At 49.5% G+C, this 22,867-nt stretch overlaps 1 protein-coding gene across 6 annotated transcripts; it reads right to left on the bottom strand.

Annotated features, from left to right (window-relative positions):
• Positions 1-43: 43 nt before the first annotated feature.
• On the bottom strand, positions 44-17,751 carry slc4a3 (solute carrier family 4 member 3). 6 transcript variants are annotated; one of them, XM_049728863.2, is made up of 24 exons: positions 17,370-17,751; positions 16,985-17,167; positions 15,569-15,816; positions 13,755-13,929; positions 13,218-13,447; positions 12,957-13,129; positions 12,661-12,887; positions 10,697-10,842; positions 10,387-10,567; positions 10,000-10,135; positions 7,999-8,176; positions 7,311-7,416; positions 6,700-6,884; positions 6,341-6,560; positions 6,060-6,275; positions 5,835-5,983; positions 5,584-5,778; positions 5,335-5,514; positions 5,137-5,226; positions 4,840-5,006; positions 4,254-4,507; positions 3,999-4,168; positions 3,756-3,929; positions 44-3,372 (listed from the first exon to the last, which is right to left on the bottom strand). In XM_049728863.2, exons 3-24 carry the CDS (start codon positions 15,620-15,622, stop codon positions 3,295-3,297), a joined length of 3,684 nt encoding a protein of 1,227 aa, XP_049584820.1. In that variant the 5' UTR covers positions 15,623-15,816; positions 16,985-17,167; positions 17,370-17,751; the 3' UTR covers positions 44-3,294. The 6 variants fall into 6 exon arrangements, with proteins under 6 accessions (XP_049584820.1, XP_049584819.1, XP_049584821.1 ...); XM_049728862.2 differs by having other exon boundaries at positions 17,543-17,751; XM_049728864.2 differs by having other exon boundaries at positions 17,009-17,751.
• Positions 17,752-22,867: the final 5,116 nt, after the last annotated feature.

Genomic DNA, 22,867 nt, shown 5'->3' with positions numbered 1-22,867 from the left:
TTGATGAACTTTGCCGCGATGACAAACACACAAAGAAAGCAGATGTTTTGAAACACGTTTATTTTCGACAAAAATAATGCTTCGCAGGAAGTGGAAAAAAATGTACGAGTATGTTGATAACAATAATGAAGCTGTGTGAACCTGATAGAAACGGCGACGTGCTCGAGCGCGGGTGTGGGCCCAAATGGAAGCCGTGCAGCACCGCTACCTGTTAGCACCGCTACCTGTTAGCATGGATACTTTTCAAAACGGACATGCGTATATGTTTATTTACAAGGATAGATTCACATTTGTACATAGACACTAATCCCGTCCTTTTCTGTCGACATTTGCAAGACTTCATCGTAGTTGTTGTTTTTTTTTCTCGACGGGCTCACAGAATATGATGCCATTGTCCCGCTGCAAATTCTTTGAATGTGTGTCCGTTGCAGTAAATAAGAAGTTTGGGAAAGGGAGCGGTCCCAATAGACCAAAGTCACGTATTTCTCTCATCTTGCGGACAGACAAAGCCAAAGTTGCTCAAACGCAATGGCCTCATTGCCCTCTTGTTGTTTTTGCTGCGCGACAAAACATCTGAACTTGCTGCACGGTTTAAACAAACACTCCAGCACCATCTTTGGAGAAATAGCCAAGGTCCTCCCATGATGACCTTTCACGCTAAGAAAAGCACTTTTCAAAAGATCAGTAGGACTTTATTTACGTGGGCTAAGGAGCAGGAATACAAATGGAATGTTGCTCACCACGTGTTTGTTTCGAAGATGTTTTGCGAGGACTAACTAAAAGTTGAGCTCGATCCATGCGCTTGTGAGACGAGCGCTTATCTTTCTTTGTTCCTTTTTGTTCCTGACCATCCCGTTCAATTGAAGACTTTTGAATTCAAGCTAAGCGCTCTGGGTGGTCCGCCCTAATGGAGGTGACAAAACAAAGACTGTTGACAGCAGGGACGTGCGGTCGGTCATAGGAGGCCACGCCTCCCCGGCCAGGGGAAAAACAAATTCAATTGTTTTTATTATAAAGTCATTTTCCTTTTCATTTCCATCGTTTTGTATCATTTGGAAGCAAAATGGCTGAATTGTTATTGTTCTTTTCAAACCGAAGACGATTCGTTCGGAGGAGGACGTCAGTGCCTCCCCGGTCGTGAACCTCACAGCACGTCACTGGTTGACAGGGCCCAACGTTTTCAGGGTTCAAAGAAACAAAACGCAAGTAGTTTCCTTTTCAACCTGCACGTTTGGACGTCCAACAAGCAGACAGGACACGGCACATTTGATGATCTGCGCTTGACGCTTTACTTGTGGCACGCTCGCGGACAATGTGCCGCAAAGCTGCAGCGGCTGCGCTCATTTCCAAAATAACAGCTCATGTTCTTTACAATTGCCAACAAAAGATTTACACTTAGTCCATTGTCTGAAATGAAGCAGTGAGAATGAATGCTCCAAAAGCAGGTACATACTTGACCAAATCAAGCAAGCGAGCGAGCGAGCGAGGGAGGTGTGAAATTTGCAAATCCTTCAACACGTCATTCATCTTCTGCACTTGAGCAAAGCAAGCCACATGTGATTTTTGTACAAACACATCTCAGCTAACTAAAGGCTGGGAATTTACAGTTCAAAGGTCAGTTTACCCTGAGAGAATTCTTGTATGGCTCCGGCCGGCCACGCTTGTGTAAACGCACATCGGGGCCAGCAAACATTTGGTTCATTCAAATATCAACTGGAAAGCGGGGGGCAGTTGATTGTATTCCTGCAGCTATAAATCTGGGTCGTCCAACAAAATAGGGATTGGTGATCTTGAGCCAAAAATAAAAAGAATAAGCCCATGACAAGCGAGAGAGAAGCAATCGCCATCGCTAGCTGAGCTGAGCTGAGCTGAGCTGACCTGTCCTGTGCATCGCAGCCAACAAAATAAGCTCAAGGGGCAAAAAACATCAAACACACACAAGAAAGCCACCATCGAAAAGTTACGCGAGTCATATTAGCCGTCCGCTTTCACTTTGCTTGGCTCGCATGGAACCTTTCGGGGGATGCGGAGACTCCCGAGACAGCGGCAGGTTCAAACGTTGCTTATCAGAGGATTTTTACCAGCTGCTGTCTTAATAAGCAGGATTTGTCCGACAGGACTTTTCCCGAATACGCCTCGTGAGCAAAACCATCTGGCAAAATGGCAGCGCAGCCCAAACGTATCATCATCGGCAGACATTGACGAGGAGGAGCGACGACTTTTGAGCAAACGGCGGCTAATTGGAATTGTGCGGCGAGCTCGGCGTTTGGCCGAGGGATGACGGAAGATTGCGATTGACAGTGGCACGATCCAATACATCAGCCCGCCGGCCTGCCAACGCTCCCCGGCGTGCCGGCTACACGTGTGTTTGCTTAGTTTCTCGGCTGACGTGTTTTGTTGTATTATTCATGACATATGTGAAATGTGTATACTGGAAATCTTGTCGAGAAGATGAAAGAGCTAATATGAAGAAGGACTTTCTTTTTCTTTTTCTTTTCTTCTTTTAGGAGGCGGCGTGGGTTGAAGCACATTACACAAGGTCCTTTTAACTGTGGGCCAACACCTTATTTGCAGTTAAAGTTTAAACATTACCACGCAGCAGAATGTAAAAAAAAGTAGGTGAAGAAAACGCCAAGTGACTTATTTGTAAGTGTTCCTTTTGTGCTGTGTTCCGCCTGCCCACAAACGTTTGGCTTGAACGAGTGTTGACGTCTTGTTTGGTCAAAGTGCTTGAAGTGCCCGTCAACATCGGCACACTCGTCTTTTTCATCTGGACTTTTTGAACCCTTCAGGGCTGGGCACATTTTGGACATTTGACCTGTACTGGATCGCTCACATCTGTAAAGTTCTGCTCCTGCAGTGGGCCACCTCCATTTGCTCTCTTTACAAAAGTCATTCCATTTTTCATGAAAGCGACATTTGCATTGGACCGCCATGATATTGAAGGCAAGTGTAAGCCAACGTCTCATCACAACAGCGTCCAAGGCCGTTTTGCATAACATTGGAAGGAAATTGGCAGTTGTGTAAAGAGCTCAGGAAATATCATTTGGTTTCGACATCCTTTTTGCTTTGGGGGCAAAGAGTTCACCTACTCATTACGTCGACATTTTTTTAAAGACATTCATCCAGCAGCCGCTTTGTTTTTGTCTCAGGGGTGGGTGACCATTAACATTGCACATTGGCCCAAAGCCTGCACGCTAATTAAAGGGATAGAATCAGTCATTGTCCTTTCTTGACTTCAGGTAGGGGACTCGCACACAAAGGAGAGGGCGGTCTTTTTCCGCTCGGTCAACTTTACACGAGCATGTGAATCTCGTTGTACTCATCTCGTCCATCTTCATCAAAGTTGGGCGAGTCTTCATCGCAATCCAGCTGTGAAGGGAAAGAGCTCTACTTAGGTTGGCTGGTCCACATTACCAATTTCCCTTTTTTTTTTTTTGGCTCGTCAAGTGGGCGTTGGTGTGAACGTTTCCAGGTAGAACCGTGGGACATTTGTCATGAAGGAATTCCAAGTTGAATATTTGCATTTGTTTTGATGCGTGAGCGTCGGACACTCATCCAATTGCTGCGGCTTTTGATTTTGTTTAGTTTCATTTGCTTGTGAAAGCATATCAACATAACTGTAAAATATGCCAAACGTTCCAGCGGGGGACGAGAGGCAGCCCGGCGCCGCTTCCCGCATTTGTGGAAAGCCCCCTCCCTCCCTCCCTCCCTCCCTCCCTCCCTCCCTCCCTCCCTCCCGGCACACCACCTACCGCCTGGAGCTCCCGTTCCTCAAAAATCCTGGAGAGGATGACGCGGCGCAACGGCACCGTCATGATGAGGACGAAGGGGAATGCCAGCGAGGCGGCGGTGGACTTGACGACCCACAGCGTGACGATGCAGCCCAGCTGGATGAGGGTGAACATGTTCATGCGCCATGTCTTCACCTGCACGTGGAGAGAAAGGCATTCAAAGCCGAGTCGTGACTCGGGGTGACATCTCCCGGCCCCGGTTACCTTGGTGACGTAAATGTGGTCGGGGTGGTGCTTGGCCGGCGTGACCATGAGCGTGATGCGTTCGTACAGCTGGATCCCCGTCAAAGAGGTGACCCCCATGTACAAGAAGATGCCAAAGAGCACGGCCAGAGGGATGTGACGCAGCACATCGGTCATCACGATGGACATACCTGATCGGGACGAACCACACGCAGTATTGCATCTTGTCGTAAATTCAATCAGAAGGTCTCCCGGCGCGTTTGCCGTCCTTCTTACCGACAAGCACGGCGACGAGAAGTCCCGTCAGCCTCTGCTCTTTGACTTCCTGGATCATGGGCTTCTCTCCAGGCGCCGTGGCTTTGCTCATGACCGTGAGGGCGTTGACGTGAGTGACGGAGCGCACGGTGGCCGCCGTCAGCCACGGCAAGCCGAAGAGCGGGCAGAAGGCTCCCAGAATCACGATCAGCAGCAGGTCCAGGTGGAACCCCGAGCCTTTCACCAGGCGACGCTCCTTCTTACTGACAATCAGGCTGAGAGAACAAAGGAGTGCACGGTCAGCTAATCCCAGCGCGTCGCGTCCTTGTACTACGTACTTATTTCTAAAATCAACAGAGATCGGGGTCAAGGCCGACGGCAAACGCTGAAAATCGGTAGTTGACACCAAAGCCTCAAAATGTGCAGACCGCAAATATTCGGGGGTTCACTGTCGTTCCTTGAAACCAATGACAACTTTCCAGCCGTTGCTTTCCATCTTTCAGAGCAGGCTTCAGAGAAAGAGCGCAGAATTTGCCCAAAGGAAGGATTTTTTTCTTTTTAGCATCCAGCCAAAGAAAGATTCCAAAACACAAAACTCTGCACTTACGAAGTGATCTGCGTTTCCATAAAAATGAGGATGAACACAAGAAGGGCGGGCACAATGGACGCTCCCATCAGCCAAGTGGGGAAGGGCTGCTTATCTCCAAAGGGACTGATGAACCAGCCTCTCTTGTTGGGGGACGTGACTGAAAAGCCGGACGGCACGTCCAGCTTCTGAAAAGGAAACCAAACAGAGGCCACTGCGTCGCACGCCAGTCCAATTCACATATTTGGGATGGATGAATTGAATCAAAAGAATCAATTTGTCATCTGGAGTGTAAATCCAGCCTCGAGATCCCTTTACCTGTGTGTAAGTGTCGGTGATGGAGTAATCCACCAACACAGAAACTAAAATGGAAATGGGAATACCAAAGTCCCCGATGATTCTTCTTGCCTGCGGGGGGGAACAAAACAGAATACGGACTCAACTTCCACTGAGCGACCCAGGGACATTCGCGTTGTTCCCGATCGAGGAACGAGACGGTTAAGCGTCGAGCATTACCTTGCCGCCTAAGAACCGACTGTTTCTGAACTTTCTGAGGAAGAACGCCACAAAGAAAGTGCCCATCATGAGGACCAGAGACAGCAGAGCGGTGTTGGGTTGGTTCTGGACCTCCTGAAGCTCAGACGGAGGGGTGGAGTCCCCAGGGTACCACGCCATCAACGGATGTTCTTGAAACACCTGAAAGACGTCAAGCGCCGCGTGACAAATCCAAACGCCTCGGTCTGACCACGTGATCTCTCAAATGACCTTGAAGAGCTTTGAGAAGGTCTCGTAGATGAAGATGAGGGAGATCAGGAAAGCAAAGATCTCTTGAGTGAAGGGCGAGATGAAGCGGACGAGGAAGCTGCCCTCCGCCGCCACAATCAGCAGCACGATGAAGACGAGCCAGAAGCCGATCCACACTCGACCGGTCAGGTACTCAAAATCGTAGGCCTGACAGAACTGAGCGACAACATTAAGGGCCCAGTCGTGGCGCTTTGATTGTGCTCGTGCGCTACCTTGTAGAAGGCTTCCTCGAAAACCAGTAAAGGTCCCGAGAAGCCAATGATGAGAAGAGGCTGACCGGCCAGGAGTGAGAATATAACGCCGAGCGTGGCAGTGGAAACAATCAACTCGGTCACTCCCATCATGCCCTCTGTCTTCTCCCCTGCGGGTGAAGACGCAAAGGAGAAAGACTTTGGAGCAGGTCACTTTGAGCCCAAACGTAGCGACGGGAACCTTACCGAGCAAGCCGCCAAACGTTATGGTGGGCGACAGTGCAGCAAAGTAGATGAAGATGACGGCAGCCACGCACTGCATGTCCACGGCATCCTTCAAGTCGCTGACGTAGTTGGGGTAGCGGCGGCGAATGTCATGGAGGAGTCCTCCGAACGGAATCCCCGAACGCTTTAAAGGGTCCATCTCTTGGTCGCCATCCTCTTCCTCCTCTTGAATCATGTCTGGGTGCAATAGGTTCCAGTTTGCACGTCTTCTGACAAAAACACTTCCTGATGGATTGAATTACCTTTGTTGTTCTGCTCCATGCCGGACGAAGAGTGGTGCTTCTTCAGCTCCCGTTCCTTTCGCTTGCGTAGCATCTGCTTCTGGAAGTCGGCTACGGTCTTCAGCAGGTCTTTGCCCTCCACGTCGGATGGCGGGATGACGATGCTGCAGTCCAGGAATTCGTTGATACCGTTGAGGAGATCCTGTCTGTTGTCGGCAAAGTAAGCCACCTCGTGGAAGCTCTGCGATTGGGCGACACATCGAGTGATTGTACATTGGGGATATCGTCTGTCTAGAACACAGTTTTTCTTCAGCCTAGGTGAGAGAAATCCTTCATAGAAGCAGCTGGGCTGACGTGAAAGAACTCGCAACCTTTCTCACCTTGTCAGACATGAGTGTTGAGAAGGAACGTCCGATCTCGTGGTAGTCCACGTTGGACTGACTGGGACCGAGCAGGACGAAAATGAAGCGAACAGGAACCGGCACCTCTAAGACGGACTCCAGAAGCACGGCCTCGTTCAGCCGGACGAAGGCCATGGCCGGCTGCTCCAGGAATTCCACGCAGCCTGCCGGGACACGCAATGGACGTTGGGGCCTTTCCCACCCACATTTTTTTCTCGACTTTGGAAACCGATTTTGGTGAAACCGTCCGCTTTCATAGAAGACCACAGAAATGGGAGAATGTTCACATCCGAGCATTTGAAGCTCAACTACGGCATTCTCGAAACGGTCGTCAATCGGTTGTCGATTAAGCGTCGCATTTGATTGTTCATTTTGGTGAGCAAACGTACAATGGCGAGCATTGCCGCTAAGACACAAAGCCAGCCAACGAGCGAGGGTCGAGCAGCTGTAAACGAGGACGACCTCATCAAACGGAATGCAACGCAAGCTGCTCTGAATCTCCCAAATTGACTGTAAAATGACAGCTTGCACTTGAATCGTTTCGATGCTATATGAAAGAAGAAAAAGTGCTATTTGGTCCCGACGCTTACCCACTAAAACAATGACAGCTTCGGCATCTCTCGGTATCTTGGCCAAGAGTTTCAAAGATCTGGCGGCCGCCGGATGGCTCTCCGGAGATACGGGGTGGAGAGATTTCTTGGAGGAAGAAACAGTACAGGCATTAGCGTGCACGATCGTTACGGGACAACGCAGAGCAATTATGTGCTTTTATTGAGCCAACAGATATTACTTATTGACACTCCCCCACCCCTCCTTTCAATTCAAAACACACAATGGCAACATTTGACATCATTAAGAACATGGCAGTCCATGCATCAACAAGTCTTCAAAGGAAGCGTTGGAAAGAATTCAAGGCATGTGGTCAAGCGCGCTGTGTGAGTGACTTCAGCGAGCACCTCTGCAACTTGTGACCTGGCCAAGCGACATTCAAGGCTCTCCAAGGGGCTCCGAGGCAAATTACGTTGCGGGATTCCCGTAAGAGAAAGGGGAGGAAAAAAAAATCCAAGTGCAAGTGGATGATGTGACAACTGTCTGCAATCTTTCAACTTCTTTATAGCCTTTCGACACATCCGACGTCTCAAAGTGAGAGTCTGAGAATGCTGCGTGCCCACGGACTGCCGTGCATGCCTACGGACTGCCGTGCATGCCTACGGACTGCCGTGCATGCCTACCGACTGCCGCACATGCGCAAATCGACCAAGGGGATCGACAACTTACAAAGAGACTGACAAAGACTTCTTGCTTGGGGTCATAGACGGGTCCTTTGCCATCCTCTTCCACTTCTTCGGCCACGAGGGGCAGGCTGGTGTCCTGCACGTGGTTGTGATTGAAACTGCCGTGAAGACTGCTCGATGAGTGGTGCCGGTGAAAACGATGCTTCATGTCGCTCGGATGACTGCGGGAGAACAAAAACAGGCCATTTGATTTGAGTGTGGAATTTCTACCTTTGCGATAATCATTCTAAAAACGGGATTTGAAAAGAATGCAGCAGAAGTGTGACAAGCCAGGCTAATGTTAGCTCCACATAAAGCTCAGTTGAGATTCCTTTTCAGACAGCGCTTTGGCCGCATCTCAGGCAATTTCATAAATGACCACGAAAAGTCAAAAGCTGGCGATAAGAAACGATAAAAGAAAAAAACAGCCTTATTTGTGAATCGTCAAGTTCCAACAATATTTCACTCCCCCTCGGATGTCATGTGAAATTCACTGCTGTCCACCAAGTCCAATAGTGACATCAGCCCCCACTCATGAGGACCACATGGTCCGGTGTGATGGTACCAGACTTTGACAAAAAAAAAAACAAGCTCTCGACTTAAGGAGGCGGAGATGTATTTGAATTGCGCAAATGAATCTTTGGAGTGGGCCGAGCGCGAGACGAGCCAAACGCTAACGGCATCTCGATGTGTTTCTTTCCACGTTGTAAATCTGATGTCAGTCTCATAATGACGGAGGCTCGCTTTTCCCCGTGGAAGCCGCCAGTGATATGCCGGGAATTTACGTGGAAAGGCTGACAATGACCGCACCGTGGCCCACTTGGAATTTTGGCGTGGTCGCATGAGTTGTGCGTGCACTGGTCCACATTTGGGCAACGGCGTTCTCCCAAACATGTTTATTAATGAAGCTCTCTGTGAGAACGTCAAGCAAAAAGACGCCAGCGCACCAGTGACAGATTGCGTTTGACTCGGCGGCTATTGCGTTTGGACAAGCATGACTTGTTTTGTGTCCCGCTAATTCCTGCTGACAGCATCCATGTGGCTAATGTATTTTCATGACGTAATCCTTAAAATCTATACGTCTAATCAATTAGCGCTGCGGTTTTGTTTTTCAGGGCAGCTTTAGCGGCAGGTCATTAGAAGCCAAAGTCAATAGGCGGGAAGGAGGGAGGGGGGGGAGGGAGGGAGGGAGGAAGGAAGGGAGAGCCGTCACGTGGATCACATTATAGCCACATTCTGAATGTGGAATAATACAATTCTCTAACCTTCCTTTTTTTTTGTACAGACATAAAGCAATAAATATGTAAACTCATTCAGTGCCATCGACAGTTATAGAAGTCAAAGATATGAACTGGGTTGGCAGTGAATGAGTTAATTGATGAATTGCTCACATGTGGTTCGCGTGCGTCAGGTGCAAAATAACAATTGAGTGGAGTTGAGGAGTCTGGCAAGGCCGCAGAGCAAGGCTGTCCGGCCGGGGCTGCCTTCCTCCACGCACCACGGATGATGCTGTTGTCTTTCAAGCCGGGCTCAACCACAGTACAGCTTCAACATCTGCAGCCTTGTCAACCGCAGGAAAGTTCAGATGATGAGCCAAGTCTTGTTAAAGCTAACATTCTGGAAATTCCCACTGCGGGTTCCCTGCGTCAGCGTTTTTCTAACACCAAAAGCAGGAGAATAAGGAAGAGGCCAGCTCCCATCTTCCCCGTGTCTCCTTGCGTATGTTGACACGTAGCCAAATTTCTGCCATTGAAGCCGCTGAGAAAAACGAGGAGCCGACACAAAAAGTGAAAGGAAAAAAAATCCCACGAAGTCTGAAATCCAGTGAACAACTTGCGACGAAGCAGATGAACACTTTCAGGATCAATTTTGCTCCCGACATCCTGTCGTGTTCTCACTACGCACCGATGCTGTTCAATGTGTCATTAGCTTAGCCAAAACCAACACGCTTGACAATAAACTGGGTGAAGAGAACCCAAGGAATAAAATGGGCCTGCTAACCGACCTGTGTTTGAGCAGCAGAGCCCTGAGCACGCAGGATCTGTCTTCAGCTCTAATTTGATCAGAGATGATCATGGTCTCCACCACCAAGTGGGCAATTCCCGGGAGAGAGTTCTGCTCCAGGTCCAGAAGGATGGCACCTTGGAAAGATCAGAGTCAGTTCAGACATAGCGGCCTTCTCAGTTTCCGAGCGCTCACCGGCACGATGGTCAGTAGTGACGTCCTTATACGGAAACATTGCTGTTGACTTATTTGATCAGCTGTTCACCGTCTACTCACATTCATACTTGGAGACAAAGAGTCTTCATTGAACCGAGCATGCGTGTTTGGGAAATGCGGTAGGAAGCCGGAGAAAGGCCACGCAAGCACGGTGCAGACAGAGTCCCTTTACCGTGCGTGATGGTGCGGCGAAGCTCCAGGAGGCTGCGAAATGACAGCGAAGCCACGTGAGGTTTGCCCCAGCGCTCCGTCTCCTCCTCCACATCCTCCTCAAACTTGATCCAGCGGGCGCGCTCCTTCCAACGCATTTCATGGTCCTTCTCCACAATCAGCTCGTTGAGCTCCACAAACAACTGCAATGTCACAAAACCACGCAAGTCGAGTCTTGCACCGGGCTATCGCTCCTTGCCTTAAGTCGCGACACAAAGGGCATCGCGGCTTTACCCATCCCTAGCAAAAACCTGATTGAGAGTGCCGCAAACCTCGTGAATCTTCTTGTCCGACGCTCGTTTCTTCATCTTCAGGCTGGACAGCGGCGTGGAACTGTTGCTGGTACGGCCCATCTGAAACCGGGACGACTTCTTGACTAAGTGGCGTCTCACCCCGGGGTTGTCTTCAAATCTGTGACCTGCAGGAAAAGCCGGACTTTTTCGTGAGAGCTCAACTTGCAAAGCGCCTTATTGGCATCATGCTGACTCCACCGTATATCGTGTTACTGATCGTACACTCTACGCATATTTGTAATACGATATTGTTTTTTTACATCAGCTGAGTTGTCAAGGAAATCCTTTCCTGGTCACTTCGGAAGCATTAACGCAAAAATGAGGATGGAAATAGTAGAATGGAACACAGCGATTGTCAATGAAATTTCTTTCCGCTCCAGCTGCGGCTGAGCCCAAAGCCAAACGGATGCCACCAGATCAATGGAAGGACGGGAAACGGCAGCAGCGGCCGAGGGCCTCGTCAATTCACTCGATACCGACGGGGCCCTCTGACATGCGGCCCGTAGCATTGTTTATCATCAGTGGAAACTCACATCCATTGATTTTGCGGCCAGAAATAGAATCAAAGGCTTGGCAAAAATGTTATGTTGGGACCCAAACAACTTACGGATGGAATCGTCCGGAGACCCCAGTTGAGTGTGAATGGACTCGAGCAAGTCATAGTCGTCAAAATCAAAGACAAACTCCTCAAAGTCTTCAAAGCCTTCCACGGCGCACAGCGAGCCTTGGCGCTCGCTCTGCCGCTGCCTCGGAGTGCCCGAGCCTTTGTGGACGCTGGAGCGCCGCTCGGATCCATCGCGCTTCTCCTCTTGTCCGTCCAGATCCGTCATCCCCGCGACTGGTACCTCCTGCGGTCCTCCTCGCTCCAGGTGGGCTTACTGCTCATCCAGGACCCGACGACTCTTTTCAAAGTCAAACCCGGGAGCCGGAAAAACGAGGACCTCTCCGGAGACGAGCGCGAGCGACACTGGCGAGGTTTCCCTTGGCCACGGCGGCAAAGGGCAGAAAAGGCGTGGTCTTCTTTGGAAGAACTGAATCGCATTGCCCCTGTTGTTTTGGGTTTCGTCCACAAGCTATTGATTCTGAGGCTGTGCCATAACGATCCATCCAGAGTGAATCAGAGTGGTGATGTTTTCATTGGTATAGTAGAGTAAACTCCAAGCTAGCGTTCCAGGACAAGAGAGCCAAGGCGAGCCTGCTGCCCAGAACAAAAACACCAAAACGCTGATGATGGAAGCATTCATTTGCCGGACATCTATGGCGTCTCCGTACGTGGCCTGTTTTGGTCCAGCTTATGTCAGATGAGATTGTCCCAAAAGATGATGCTTCTGTCTGAGTTGTGTTTAGGCCCGATTTGTCCCAATAATGGGATTTTTTTTACGGGTTCCCCAACCTGTATTTGTTTTGTCTAAATGACCATTGTAAAATGCTCTCCCATGTCCCTTCAGAAAGTCTCGGCTAAGATTTCTGAAACACAATCTTCACGTGTGTGGTTTGGACTGTGACATTCTGTTATTAGTCCCACACGGGGGAAATTCCGATATACAGCAGCCGGCCGGCCGGGCGGCTGACAGGAGTTTGAAAACAACGGCGCTGCCGTGAGAAGCTTTTCTGCCCTGAGACAATCGGAACACAGCGCAGACAACACGAGCAAAGCGCCCAAATGGTAGATCCCAGCCAAAGCACACGCACGGCCCGTCACCGTGAAGCATGGCCCGCCGGCAGCTGTGACTTGAGTGGCCCCGTTTCTACGCAGTCAATGATTACTCCAGTCTGGCAAAGCAGGAAAGGCCAGAGGCAGGGTCGCTGGTGAAGGGGAATCGACTGCGGGCTGAGTTAATGACTGCCCGCCACTAACGTTTTCCCTGTGCCTTGGTAATATGCAAGCTGGGCACCGCAATGGCCGATCCAAAACAAACGGGCCTCCGTTCCACCTCACTCACTTTTCATGTCATCCAAGTCGACGCTGGCCAACATCTGGGCCTCGGCTTCATCGGTCGGCACTTGTTGATAGACGGCCGTCTCGGTCGCCGTCATGCTGCCGATGCAAATGCGCTCCCTCAGGTCGTAGTTGCAACGCTGAGCGCCGGCGACGCGATGGTGGGCGGCCTTTCGACAGAACCAGCTCGGGGTGGCGGCGCCGGCGGACGACTCGCATCCCGGGCTCGTGCTGGGACAGAATGCCCGTCGGCGCTTTGGAAGGAAACCGACGAGCCGACTCGTACGTGAGCCGACCTACCTGTTGCGGGACTCCTTTGGCTCCTCATCCAGGTGCTCGATGACATCATGTCCTCCGGAGCGAAGCTTGCTAGAGATGGTGCCTTTCTGGGCCCGGCGCCGTTCTTCATTTTCCTTGTGGACGGAGGCGACTGGAAGAGCTTCGTCCAAGTGCTCTCGACTCTCCAAACTAAACTGAGAGCAAGCACAAGATGGGGGTGAGAGAGGTGCAGTGCGGGGCGGCAACCGAGCCCGACCGCGTAAATTCAAATCAAAATATTACCTGCGCGTCACCAGCCGCGGCCTCCCGCCTTTCCATTTCACACTCGGCCTCCTCCTCGTCGACCTCGTGGATGGTGGGCGTCTCATCGGAGGGCGGCAGGGACGTCTTTCTTTTCTTGCGTTTCTTTTTGCGCCTGCGCTCGGCGCCGCGCACCCTCTTGCGGAAGCATTGCGTTACGGGCAAGCGAGTGGAGAGGGGGTGATGGACGTGATGAATTGTGTGCCGGTGATCTGGATGCAGACAAACGACAACGATGGATTGGCCAAAATGTACAGGGTGCTTGGCAGCCATATCAAAATATTTGCTGTTCAAAGTCATCCTGACCTACTTTTAACTCATCCCACACATTTAAAGGGAATGAGAGGAGCCACTTTGACTCGAGTCATTTTGTCCACGCCCACAGCGGCGCAGTCCTCCCTCTCTCACACGTTCTCACAATTGAGGACGACCTCACATATCTTCCAAGGCCATTCATGTGAACACAAGCTCAAATGCATAACAGCGAATGGACCGCAACGCGGTGCAAGGTGTACCCACACTCAAAATCTTTTTCCGTGTAGTGCGGGCCCATCCGGTCTCCACTTGTGGATGCCGAATCACTGATGACGTCAGCAAAGTATTGGACAGACAGCGCTTTCTCCCAGTCGTCCCCCTCCCCTTGTTTCTGCTGAACAGACGATGATTCTTCCTCATTGTCTCCATCGTCCCTCATCTGCAAAAAAACAAAAAAAGCAAGTCTCAATGTTTAGTGCAACAGCACCATCTGCTGTAGAATGGTTTTGGAAAGATGAAGCCATTTCTGTTTCTTTCTGAGCTTTTTCATCACAAACTGAAAAGAGCAACTTTATGGATGCCCAATAACGACCCAGGCTAAAGTTATTTCTTCTCCCATACGTACAAAGTTTGTCCTGGAGCAGAGATGTTCCACCTGAGCACAATCTGCTTCCTTGTATCAATTGAGGTATGCTTTTAATGCCATAAGGCATTTGAGCAAGAATGCAAAAATGGTTGGGGGCGCTCGTGGCTTATTGCAAGTGGCTTCGCAGCATAACGTGACGACACAGCTCCTCGGCAACGTCAACGCATGTTTCCGGCCTGCCGCAGCAGAGCAAGCAACAATGAGCGTGAACGCATGGAAGAAGAGGGAGCATGAAAATGACTAATGCGCTCGGCTCCACGGTGGCCTCCGGAGACGATGACGGCTGGTGGGTGGGGGCGCTGTCTCTGGACAAAACGTGAGTGGCTTTTGATAGGTCAAGTGGCTCTGGGCCACGGACGAGACCCTCTGCCTGCCATTGGTTCCAGGATGCTGTGACTGAGTCCTCCTCCTAATGCTCTCATATTTCTCCACTCCATTGAGTCCTAATGACCGGTGGGATGAAGGGACGGGATGCCTTGAAATACGCGAGCAAGGCATTAAAAGCCAGAAACCCGCTTGCCAATGTTTTGGGGGTGGGTCTCAAAGTTTTTGGGTGCAGGGATGCCTCCAGGCCTCCGCTCTTGTTGCCTGGACACTTTGGCCTTCAGCGTGCTCATTCAGATTCCCGTCAGGCCATCAGGCTTGACCATTGCACGGCTTGCTTGCTTGCTTCCTTCCTCTTTGGCTGCTTTTGTAGTTGAGCACTTTCTTGGATGAAGGAGAAACCAAAAAAGAAGGTGGAGAGGGAAAACCAAGCAAGTCGCAAAATGGCAAAAGGAAAAACCTCAGCACACCAAAGCGCTCCGGTTAAAGGTGTTCCTTCTTTAGTGCGTGTTGCTCAAGACTCGAAGCTTGGGGTCCATTTGGAATCCTTTTGTCTTCATTTCCGTGGCAGATGGCTCAACTCTGGCAACTAAAACTAACACGGCTCTCACTTAGAGCTGAGGAGGAAAAGCCGGTCACGAGGTGTCAATTGGGACACGGGCGCTCAATGTGTGCGTGCGTGTGTTGCTACACACGTCTTATGCGGTCCAACAGGTGAATGTGAGCTTTGGCAGCAAATCGAACATGATTTTGTTCATTTGTGATTTTTTTTTTTTTTTTTTTTTTTTTTTTAGTGGTGTACCCACATCATGATTGCTTCTTGTCACGTCGGCGGAACATTTGCACTCGGCTTTGCATGATCACAAGCAAGTAACAGCTCCAAACTTGTTTGCACGATCATCTGTGCACATTTGTGGAGCATCTTCAACTTCAAATTGTTGAGCTTATTCAGCACACGGACAAAGCAATTTGATTTGTTGATAGTGAAGACTGATTTTTTTCCCCATTGTTTCAATGTAACATTAAATTTAGTTTGAAATCCTTAGCGCTCAAGTTGAGCGTCTGCTTTTCAGCATTCACACTTTTGGAGTCGCATCTCGAATGTTACCTGATGCAGGCTGATCAAAACATCAATGTCAGGAGCACGACCGCCCGTCGCCATGGGTTTTGGCCCTCTGCCTTGTTTGTGACCAGGGCCCCGAGGTCCGCCAGGAGTCGGCTACTGTCGCAGGGGCGCTGCCGGATGGGGGACGAGAGGGCTGACGGGAAGCTGAGGGAGGGTGGCGGCGGCGGCGGCGGCGTTCAGCCCTTCTCTTTCACTAACGGGCACCCAGGAAGCCTTGGGCCTGGCATCACCTACGCGACAGATCCACACCAAGTCATGATTTACATTGTGCTGCCTCTGTACAATGTGCCACGCCTCATTGTTGATGACACAGCCAAAATGGAAGGTGCATGGAAGGCAAGACAGACAAATGCAAAGGGTGCCATGGGGAATAAAATCACCTGAAATATTCAATCTAGATGTCACTAGTAAGTTCGCCATGTCGATTCCATCAAGCCAATCAAAAAAATTCTATAAATGTTTTTTTTTTTTTAATTGCAATTTGTAGGCAGTGCTTGAAATAATAGTGCGGAAAATCTTCTGCCCTGAAAGGACGGGGGACAGAGATCACGGCGGCATCCCTGGCTCGCGGTGACCCACTTTTATTTGGACCTGCTGTTTTCCCCAGTGTCACAGAACAGTCTCACTTGCTATGAGCTCAGCTTTCTTTTCTCTTTTGCTCCCCATGAGACATTTACAGCCACTTGACTGCACAAATACACAAAGCATTCACATGGACACGTGACAATTTAGTTGTCCCACTTATGGATGTTGACGTTTATTGGAGATGGGCTGCATTTGAAAAGAAACACAGATGAAGTCTTTCTACTCGCAGCACTATTCAAAGTCATTTCCCACTTTAGAAGCGGTTGAAATGAAAGGTTATTTTGGGCTGGTTTGTCTCATGCAAATGAAGAGGACATCTTTTGTTACCGTGGCAACCGAGGCTTGCTCCATCGTAGTTGACTTTTTAGCATGGGGGATTTCTTTCTTAGACTTAAATTGCGAGTTATTGACTATTTTGCAGCGATTCTATTTCTACACCGGCTATTATTGCTCGCGTTGCAATCAGACCAAGATGGAATGAAAATATCCAAAGATTGGCATTATTTCGCATTGAACAAAAAAAAAAAAAAAGGTAATGCAAATTGCAACTGTCAATGAATGTGTGTGTAGAGTAAACCGGGTTAGCTACTTGAATATAGTTGTAATCCATATCGGGTGCTTTGGATGACAAAAATAGTGATGATAAAAATAGAACAAATCCACAAATAAAATCATGCAGCCGAAGAATGTAGAACGTGAGCACGGCGAGCTGAGAAAAATACCCGCGTGAGCCTTTTCAAACACACATATAACAAATACAACACAAACGTGGTCGCCACTTCACGAATGAGACACACAACACAAGACACATACATGTTGGATTATTTCCTGATGTACTTCTAAAAGGATTTGTCATCATCCCACGACGGACGACAGGTGTCGTCAACGTCCGTGTCCTTGTGCACAACGACAACAACATCCATCCATCCATCTAGCCAGCCAGCCTCTCAGCCAGCCCGCCAGCCTCGCAGCATCACTCCGGCATCGTCCTCATTCCTGCCGAGTCATGACGACATCATGCGTGTGTGTGCGTGTGACCTTGCAGCCACCCCAGCGACACACGCGCGACTTGCAGCAAGCGATGCTTTTTTTTTTTTCCTCGCCGATATTTTGCTACACGGATGAACGTCGCCAGCTTTTTGGAGGCGGATGCCCGCTCGCAATAACGACGCGCGATGCAAGCTGAAGAAAGACAAACCTGCAAGGACGCCCTCACTTATCGCGCGTTTGCAAACATGCATCGGTCCTTCTGCAAAAATATTGCTTTGATTTTTCACCCCCCGCCCCCGTTCATGCATTAGGGGGAAAAAACGCGACTCAGCATCCTATTCCTCCTCCAGCGTGCACGCGAGCACGCCTTCGCCTTCATACCTGGGGCAATTGCACGGCAATCCGGGAAAAAACACAAAGTTAAGTCCTCGGTCCTCGAGAACACGCCAAGTGTTTTTTTGGATGGGTTTGAAAAAAAAAAAAAAAAAGATTCTCCTCGTGACCACGTGACTGTGGAGGACAACCTTGCTCAAGTGCTGCATGGACAACATGCAAGGAAGCATACGCACGACAGCACACCATTAGGCGTCGTCGGCTGACCATACCTGAAACATAAGCTACATTTTCCTGCTCGCTGGCACCATGCTTTGAACTTGTCTTTTTGTTTCCAATTTGCAAATGTTCTTTTTCAGCCAAGGAAAATAATTTTCGCTCTAAAAGTTCCCCTGCTTTGCTGAATTCTTGCTATAAATTTGGCACCGAGTTCATTTGTGATTCTGAAACATGCAAGTCTTCTAGCTTTAGATCTCATTAGGTTCCTTTGACTCCGAACAAAAGAGAGGTCTTGTGATGAAATCGCAAGCAAGCAAGCAAACAAACAAACAAAATGTTCAGAGCAAATGACATTTCTTCATGTTGCCGCTAGAGAGCAGCCTAACTTCAAATATAAATCGATACAGTGAACAAGCTGGGCCATCAAATGTGCAGGGCTTTACTTCAATCTAGCAAAGAATCTCAACCAAACTCCTGGGAAAGGACACATTTGGACTAGGTGGAAAAAAACTCCAATTTGTGTCCATTGGAGGTGAAAACAAGTGTTGTTGTCGAAAAGCTGATTGTGTTTAAAATCAGACACAAACACTCGACAGCTGGCTGGCTGGCTGGCTGCTCAGATGGGAGGAATGTTTTCCTATTGGCCTTCTTCAACATTGAAAGAAGAAAAGGTGAGCTTCCGTGTGCGGAACAATGTCTGATATTTTGTACTCGGTAATGTATTTGATGTTTCACTCCAAGACAACAACCTGTACAAAAGCATTGGGTGTAACTTCTTTTGCAACCATAAATATTAGCCTGTCAAGTGATTACAGGCCTCTTCGTAGGAAACGGCCCCTCAAGCCCACTGCCATATTTTTGTGTCTTAACTGAGCTTGGGCACCTTTCTGCACATTTTCCCGTTCAGACTTGTGACACACCTACAGTGCATGACCTGGAAATTTGCGCTCACCCTTCAAAAGGGCGAGACTGGTTGAACACTGAGGCCGGCTGTAAATCATGGAGCGTTCGTTCACATTTCCTCACACGTGCTCGGCTTTAGAGAATATGACAGCATTTCAAAATGAAAGAGCTTCTGTGTGCAGAAGATGAAGTCATGTCATCGGAATACTATCGCGAGGAAAAGGGCCGTGGCCCGCTGTTTGCTATCAGCCATCAGCTTTTTCTCACGGGCCGCCGTTCGCTATCAGCCCGCAGCTTTTTCTCGTGAAAATGTTCAAAAATACAACACAGATTGTCCTTTCTCTTGAACCGCTGCACTCTTATCAGGCGTCCTTCACCTGGCCGAGGCAAGTGGAGACTCGCAGCTTTTGAAAGGGGGAGGCACGGCGAGGCCTTCCCCTTCCACTTTTCTACAGATGATGGATTACCTCGTCAAATAATCATCTCATTCCGTTAGAAGGCGTATTTCGGGCGGAGCATATGTTCGGCCCCTTCTCAGAGCGCATGGCGAATGATACGATGTCGAAAGTAAACATGGCTGGAGGGAAGAGCGCAAATGATGAAAATCAGAACTCCGGGGAGCTCGCTTTGACCCACTTCTTAAAGGAACAGTTGCACAATACAAATGGGACGAGGCTGTGGTGGAAGCTGAGCGCCAAACAATGTGAAGAAAGCAGCCGCGCTTCTCTGGAGGAAAATGAAGGGGCAGCTGCAAGCCAGGACCGGCGAGCTTCCCCTGTCCGTCCGTCCGTCCGTCCGTCTGTCCCAACATCATCGAGCGCACAGCTTTGCCCTCCCAACCTTTTCTGCCCCTTGGCCAGCACTTGAGGCCATGACTCAGCACTTTTAAGGGTTAAATTGATTCAAAGTGGGGGATTCCAGGCCAGTTGCATCGACAGGAAATAACGATAATGACTCTGCCAGTCCCAGTCTGGGGGGGGGGGCGGAGCAATGAGGTCATTGTTTGACTTGAGCTTCAGTGTACATTCGCTGCGCACCAAGGCCATCTTGAAGAGCCACAAAAGCAGATAGATTTGTCACCGAGACATTTAAATATTGTTGATCAACGACACATACCAAGACAAAATCGTCTATCATTGTTGTCTATAATAATGTTTTGGGTGTGTGTGTGCAAATTAAAAAAAGTAAATAAATAAATATATATTTTAAAATAACTAAATAAATGAATAAATAAAAATAAAAAGTAAAAAAGAGGAGGCTGGCTTTGAAGGAACGAGCGAGCATCTTGACTCGTGGAGCAACCCACTTTCGCAGCAAACAAGTCCGTACCCGATAAGAAAGCTGAGCTCCATGAATTAATGTGGAGGAAGCCGAACACGCTGCCGGTGAAATCAAAAGATAAGCGGCAGGCACACGCGCGACACGGCAGGCGCTGTTCCTGATCCTTCCTTCCTTCCTTGCTTCCTTCCCGGGAGCAACTGCAAGAGTTCTGCAAATAGGAGCTGTCGTGACTCGTGCATCTGCCATCTGCCTCAGGTCACCTTTGCTTGCCCATCACTCACTCAGCTCGGCGACCACGGCGACTTTCAGCTCTCTCGTAACGGTCCTGTGGTGAAAAAAAAAGCATTACGGCTGAGGGTGGAAGAGATTCAGGTCTGGCAGCTGGGCTTCAAGTTATGTTTTTGAGCCCCTGCCAATGATAAGGCGTCATTTGGTTGACTCCTTTTTGTACAGAAGCGGCTTTGTGTTTTAGCGCTGAGCAATGTGCTGGGATATAACAGTCAGGACCCCCCCCCCCCCCCCCCCCCCCCCCCCCATCCTTGGCTGTGGAAACCAAGAAGGCGAAATCCAACCAATAAAGATGTGGCATCACTAGAGGACGCCATTGCTAGCCACGCTCTGAGTCACTCCAATAAATAATAATGCTCCACATTTTGTACTTCCAGACTTGGGCTGACCTCATCTCCTTCACTATAGACTGTAAGACGAGACGGCGTTATTCCAAAAGCTCTGGACATTTTCTGCCTCCGTTTGCAGAATTGCTTCCAAGCTTGCGGTTAACGGCGCTCGGAGGCCTTCTGCATTTGCTACGCCACCGCCATTTTCAACCGAGTGAACTAAAATGTCTCAGCTGAGAGCTTTGCAATTGGTTAAAGCTGAGCTTTGCAATTGGTTAAAGCTGAACTTTGACTGGGTTTGCCATGGCCTAGATCAAATGATTCAGTCCTTCAAGCAATTTGTCTTTGGCACTCAATGGCAATGATCATTTTCCTCACATTCCCGTCCATTTCAGAAAAAGGGAGACAGCCAATTATCAGTCAAACTTGGTAGGAACCTTCTGCTTTTCAAGTTGGTCAGGGGCCATTGGACCAAGCCAATCGCTCGCCAGGATGTTGGCAGCTGTCACTCTCCAACAGCGAACTTGACAAATGAAGTACTTCCGACACGAGGCGGGCGGTCACGTGTTCAACTCCGCAAGACGGTCCCAGAAACTTTAATGACCATCCTCTCGTCCCCTCATGTGCCTCCCAACTCTTCTGTCTATAAAGTAAACAAGTCCGGCTGGCCGAGGCAAGACTCCCCCCCCCACAAAGATAGCTGGCTAATGACTCATGCGCCGTGGCCTCAGTCCTCCTCACATTTTCCACAAGGTGAAAATGATTTCCTCTCGACCGTGTCGAAGCAAACCCACCGGTGGTGGAATTGCGGCCCAAATTTGCAGGAATACCCACGAGTGGCATAATCGCGTCGACCTTATTCCGCTACGGGTTCGGTGGCAAACTCAGAACACAAATTTCAATGCGGTGCTGTGACTTTTCCGCCAGTGGCTTGACAACAAGTGGCCCAATGGACTCTTTTTGCTTTTCCATTTCTTCCACTCTGGCTCGGAGGAGCTTCCCGAGTGTGTGACTGATGACTGCAGTCGTTTGGCTATGCGTGATCATTTGTCACCCGTAGCGGCATTCCTCTTTGTTGCCGGGACTTGTTTGGTTAACTTTCCAGCGCTCTAATCGAGCTGCCGGAATCGCTACGAGTAGGAACGGCAAGCGAGCCAAGATGCAAATGTCTTTTTATGGAGCTGTCTAAAATGCCTTTGGGAGAACTTGATGAGTTTTACTTCACGGCAAAGAGGAAGACCTAAAGACAGAAACAGGAAGTGGATGTCCATGAGCAAGAATCATGTGAATTTGGTGCTTGCCAAGACGTCGGCAGGCGACAGCATCACTGACAAAAAACTGTAAACACGTTTGATTTGCCTCGCACTGACTCTTCTTGTTTTCCCAACTGGTGTTTTGTTTCGGTCTCCGTTTTATGGGCCTCGAGCGTCTTGTTGCGCTTGTTGGGTTGAGTTGGGAGCAAGATGACTTGAGCAGATGAGAAAGCGCATGTTGGGAAATGACATCCTTGGCAGTCAGTGAAACATGCAAGGATTGGGAACGCGATGGCCCGAGCTTCCTTCAGGAAGTCACGGCTTACGCTCTCTCCAGCTCTTCCGATATTTGCTAGCATGAGACAATCAAGTCGTAGACAACATTTTGCTAGTAAGCAAAGCAAGCTAGCAAGGGGACAGTGCAGTCACGCGTGAATATGTGACGGAGCAAGATGGTGCGCCGACTTTCTGAACCCGGCTCCTGACTTGTTTGCGAGGACCTGACTCGACTTGTCATTTCGCGGTGCTTTGCCTCGCTTAATATTTGCTACAGTAACGTGGTGCCTCGGAGTGTTTTCAACCAAATCTGGGAATTTTGCAGTCGAAGATTGGATCAGGTCACAGGAAGCGGAGCCCACGTGGTCAGTGGCGACCTTGAAATTTGGATTCCTCCATGCCGACCACCCACCCTGATGGCCACCCGCAGTAACGATCTTTGTCCGTCCAAAGATGACCTTTCACGGAGAGCCCGACTCACCAGTTGGCGTGTTTGCTAGCGGATTGCGCCCGTAAATGCTATTCTTGGTTTTATGGCCGCCCAAAGAGAATAAAAGCTCGTCGTTTGATGCAGTCGAATGCAAGTGTTTTTACGATTGCGTACAGACGACACTTGTGGCTTGTTCACATCTGAAATTGTCCCCATTAAATTAGGGGAGGGGAGTCGGGGGAAGGGGGTGGCCGTCATTATTTGGAGACCTTAGCTCCCTTGTCGCGTCTGTTCCTCAGCAACAGTGAAAATGTTTCCAGGTCAGTTTAAGTCATGTTCATGCCATCCAAACGTCACACGCGGCTGGCTCTTTCTTTCAACTCCATGGTTCACC

The sequence above is a fragment of the Syngnathus scovelli genome, chromosome 8, assembly GCF_024217435.2.
Source record: "Syngnathus scovelli strain Florida chromosome 8, RoL_Ssco_1.2, whole genome shotgun sequence".
Lineage (NCBI taxonomy): Eukaryota > Metazoa > Chordata > Actinopteri > Syngnathiformes > Syngnathidae > Syngnathus > Syngnathus scovelli.
The sequence above is the reverse complement of the archived record's forward strand: the minus strand, read 5'-3'. Positions and strand labels throughout refer to the sequence as shown.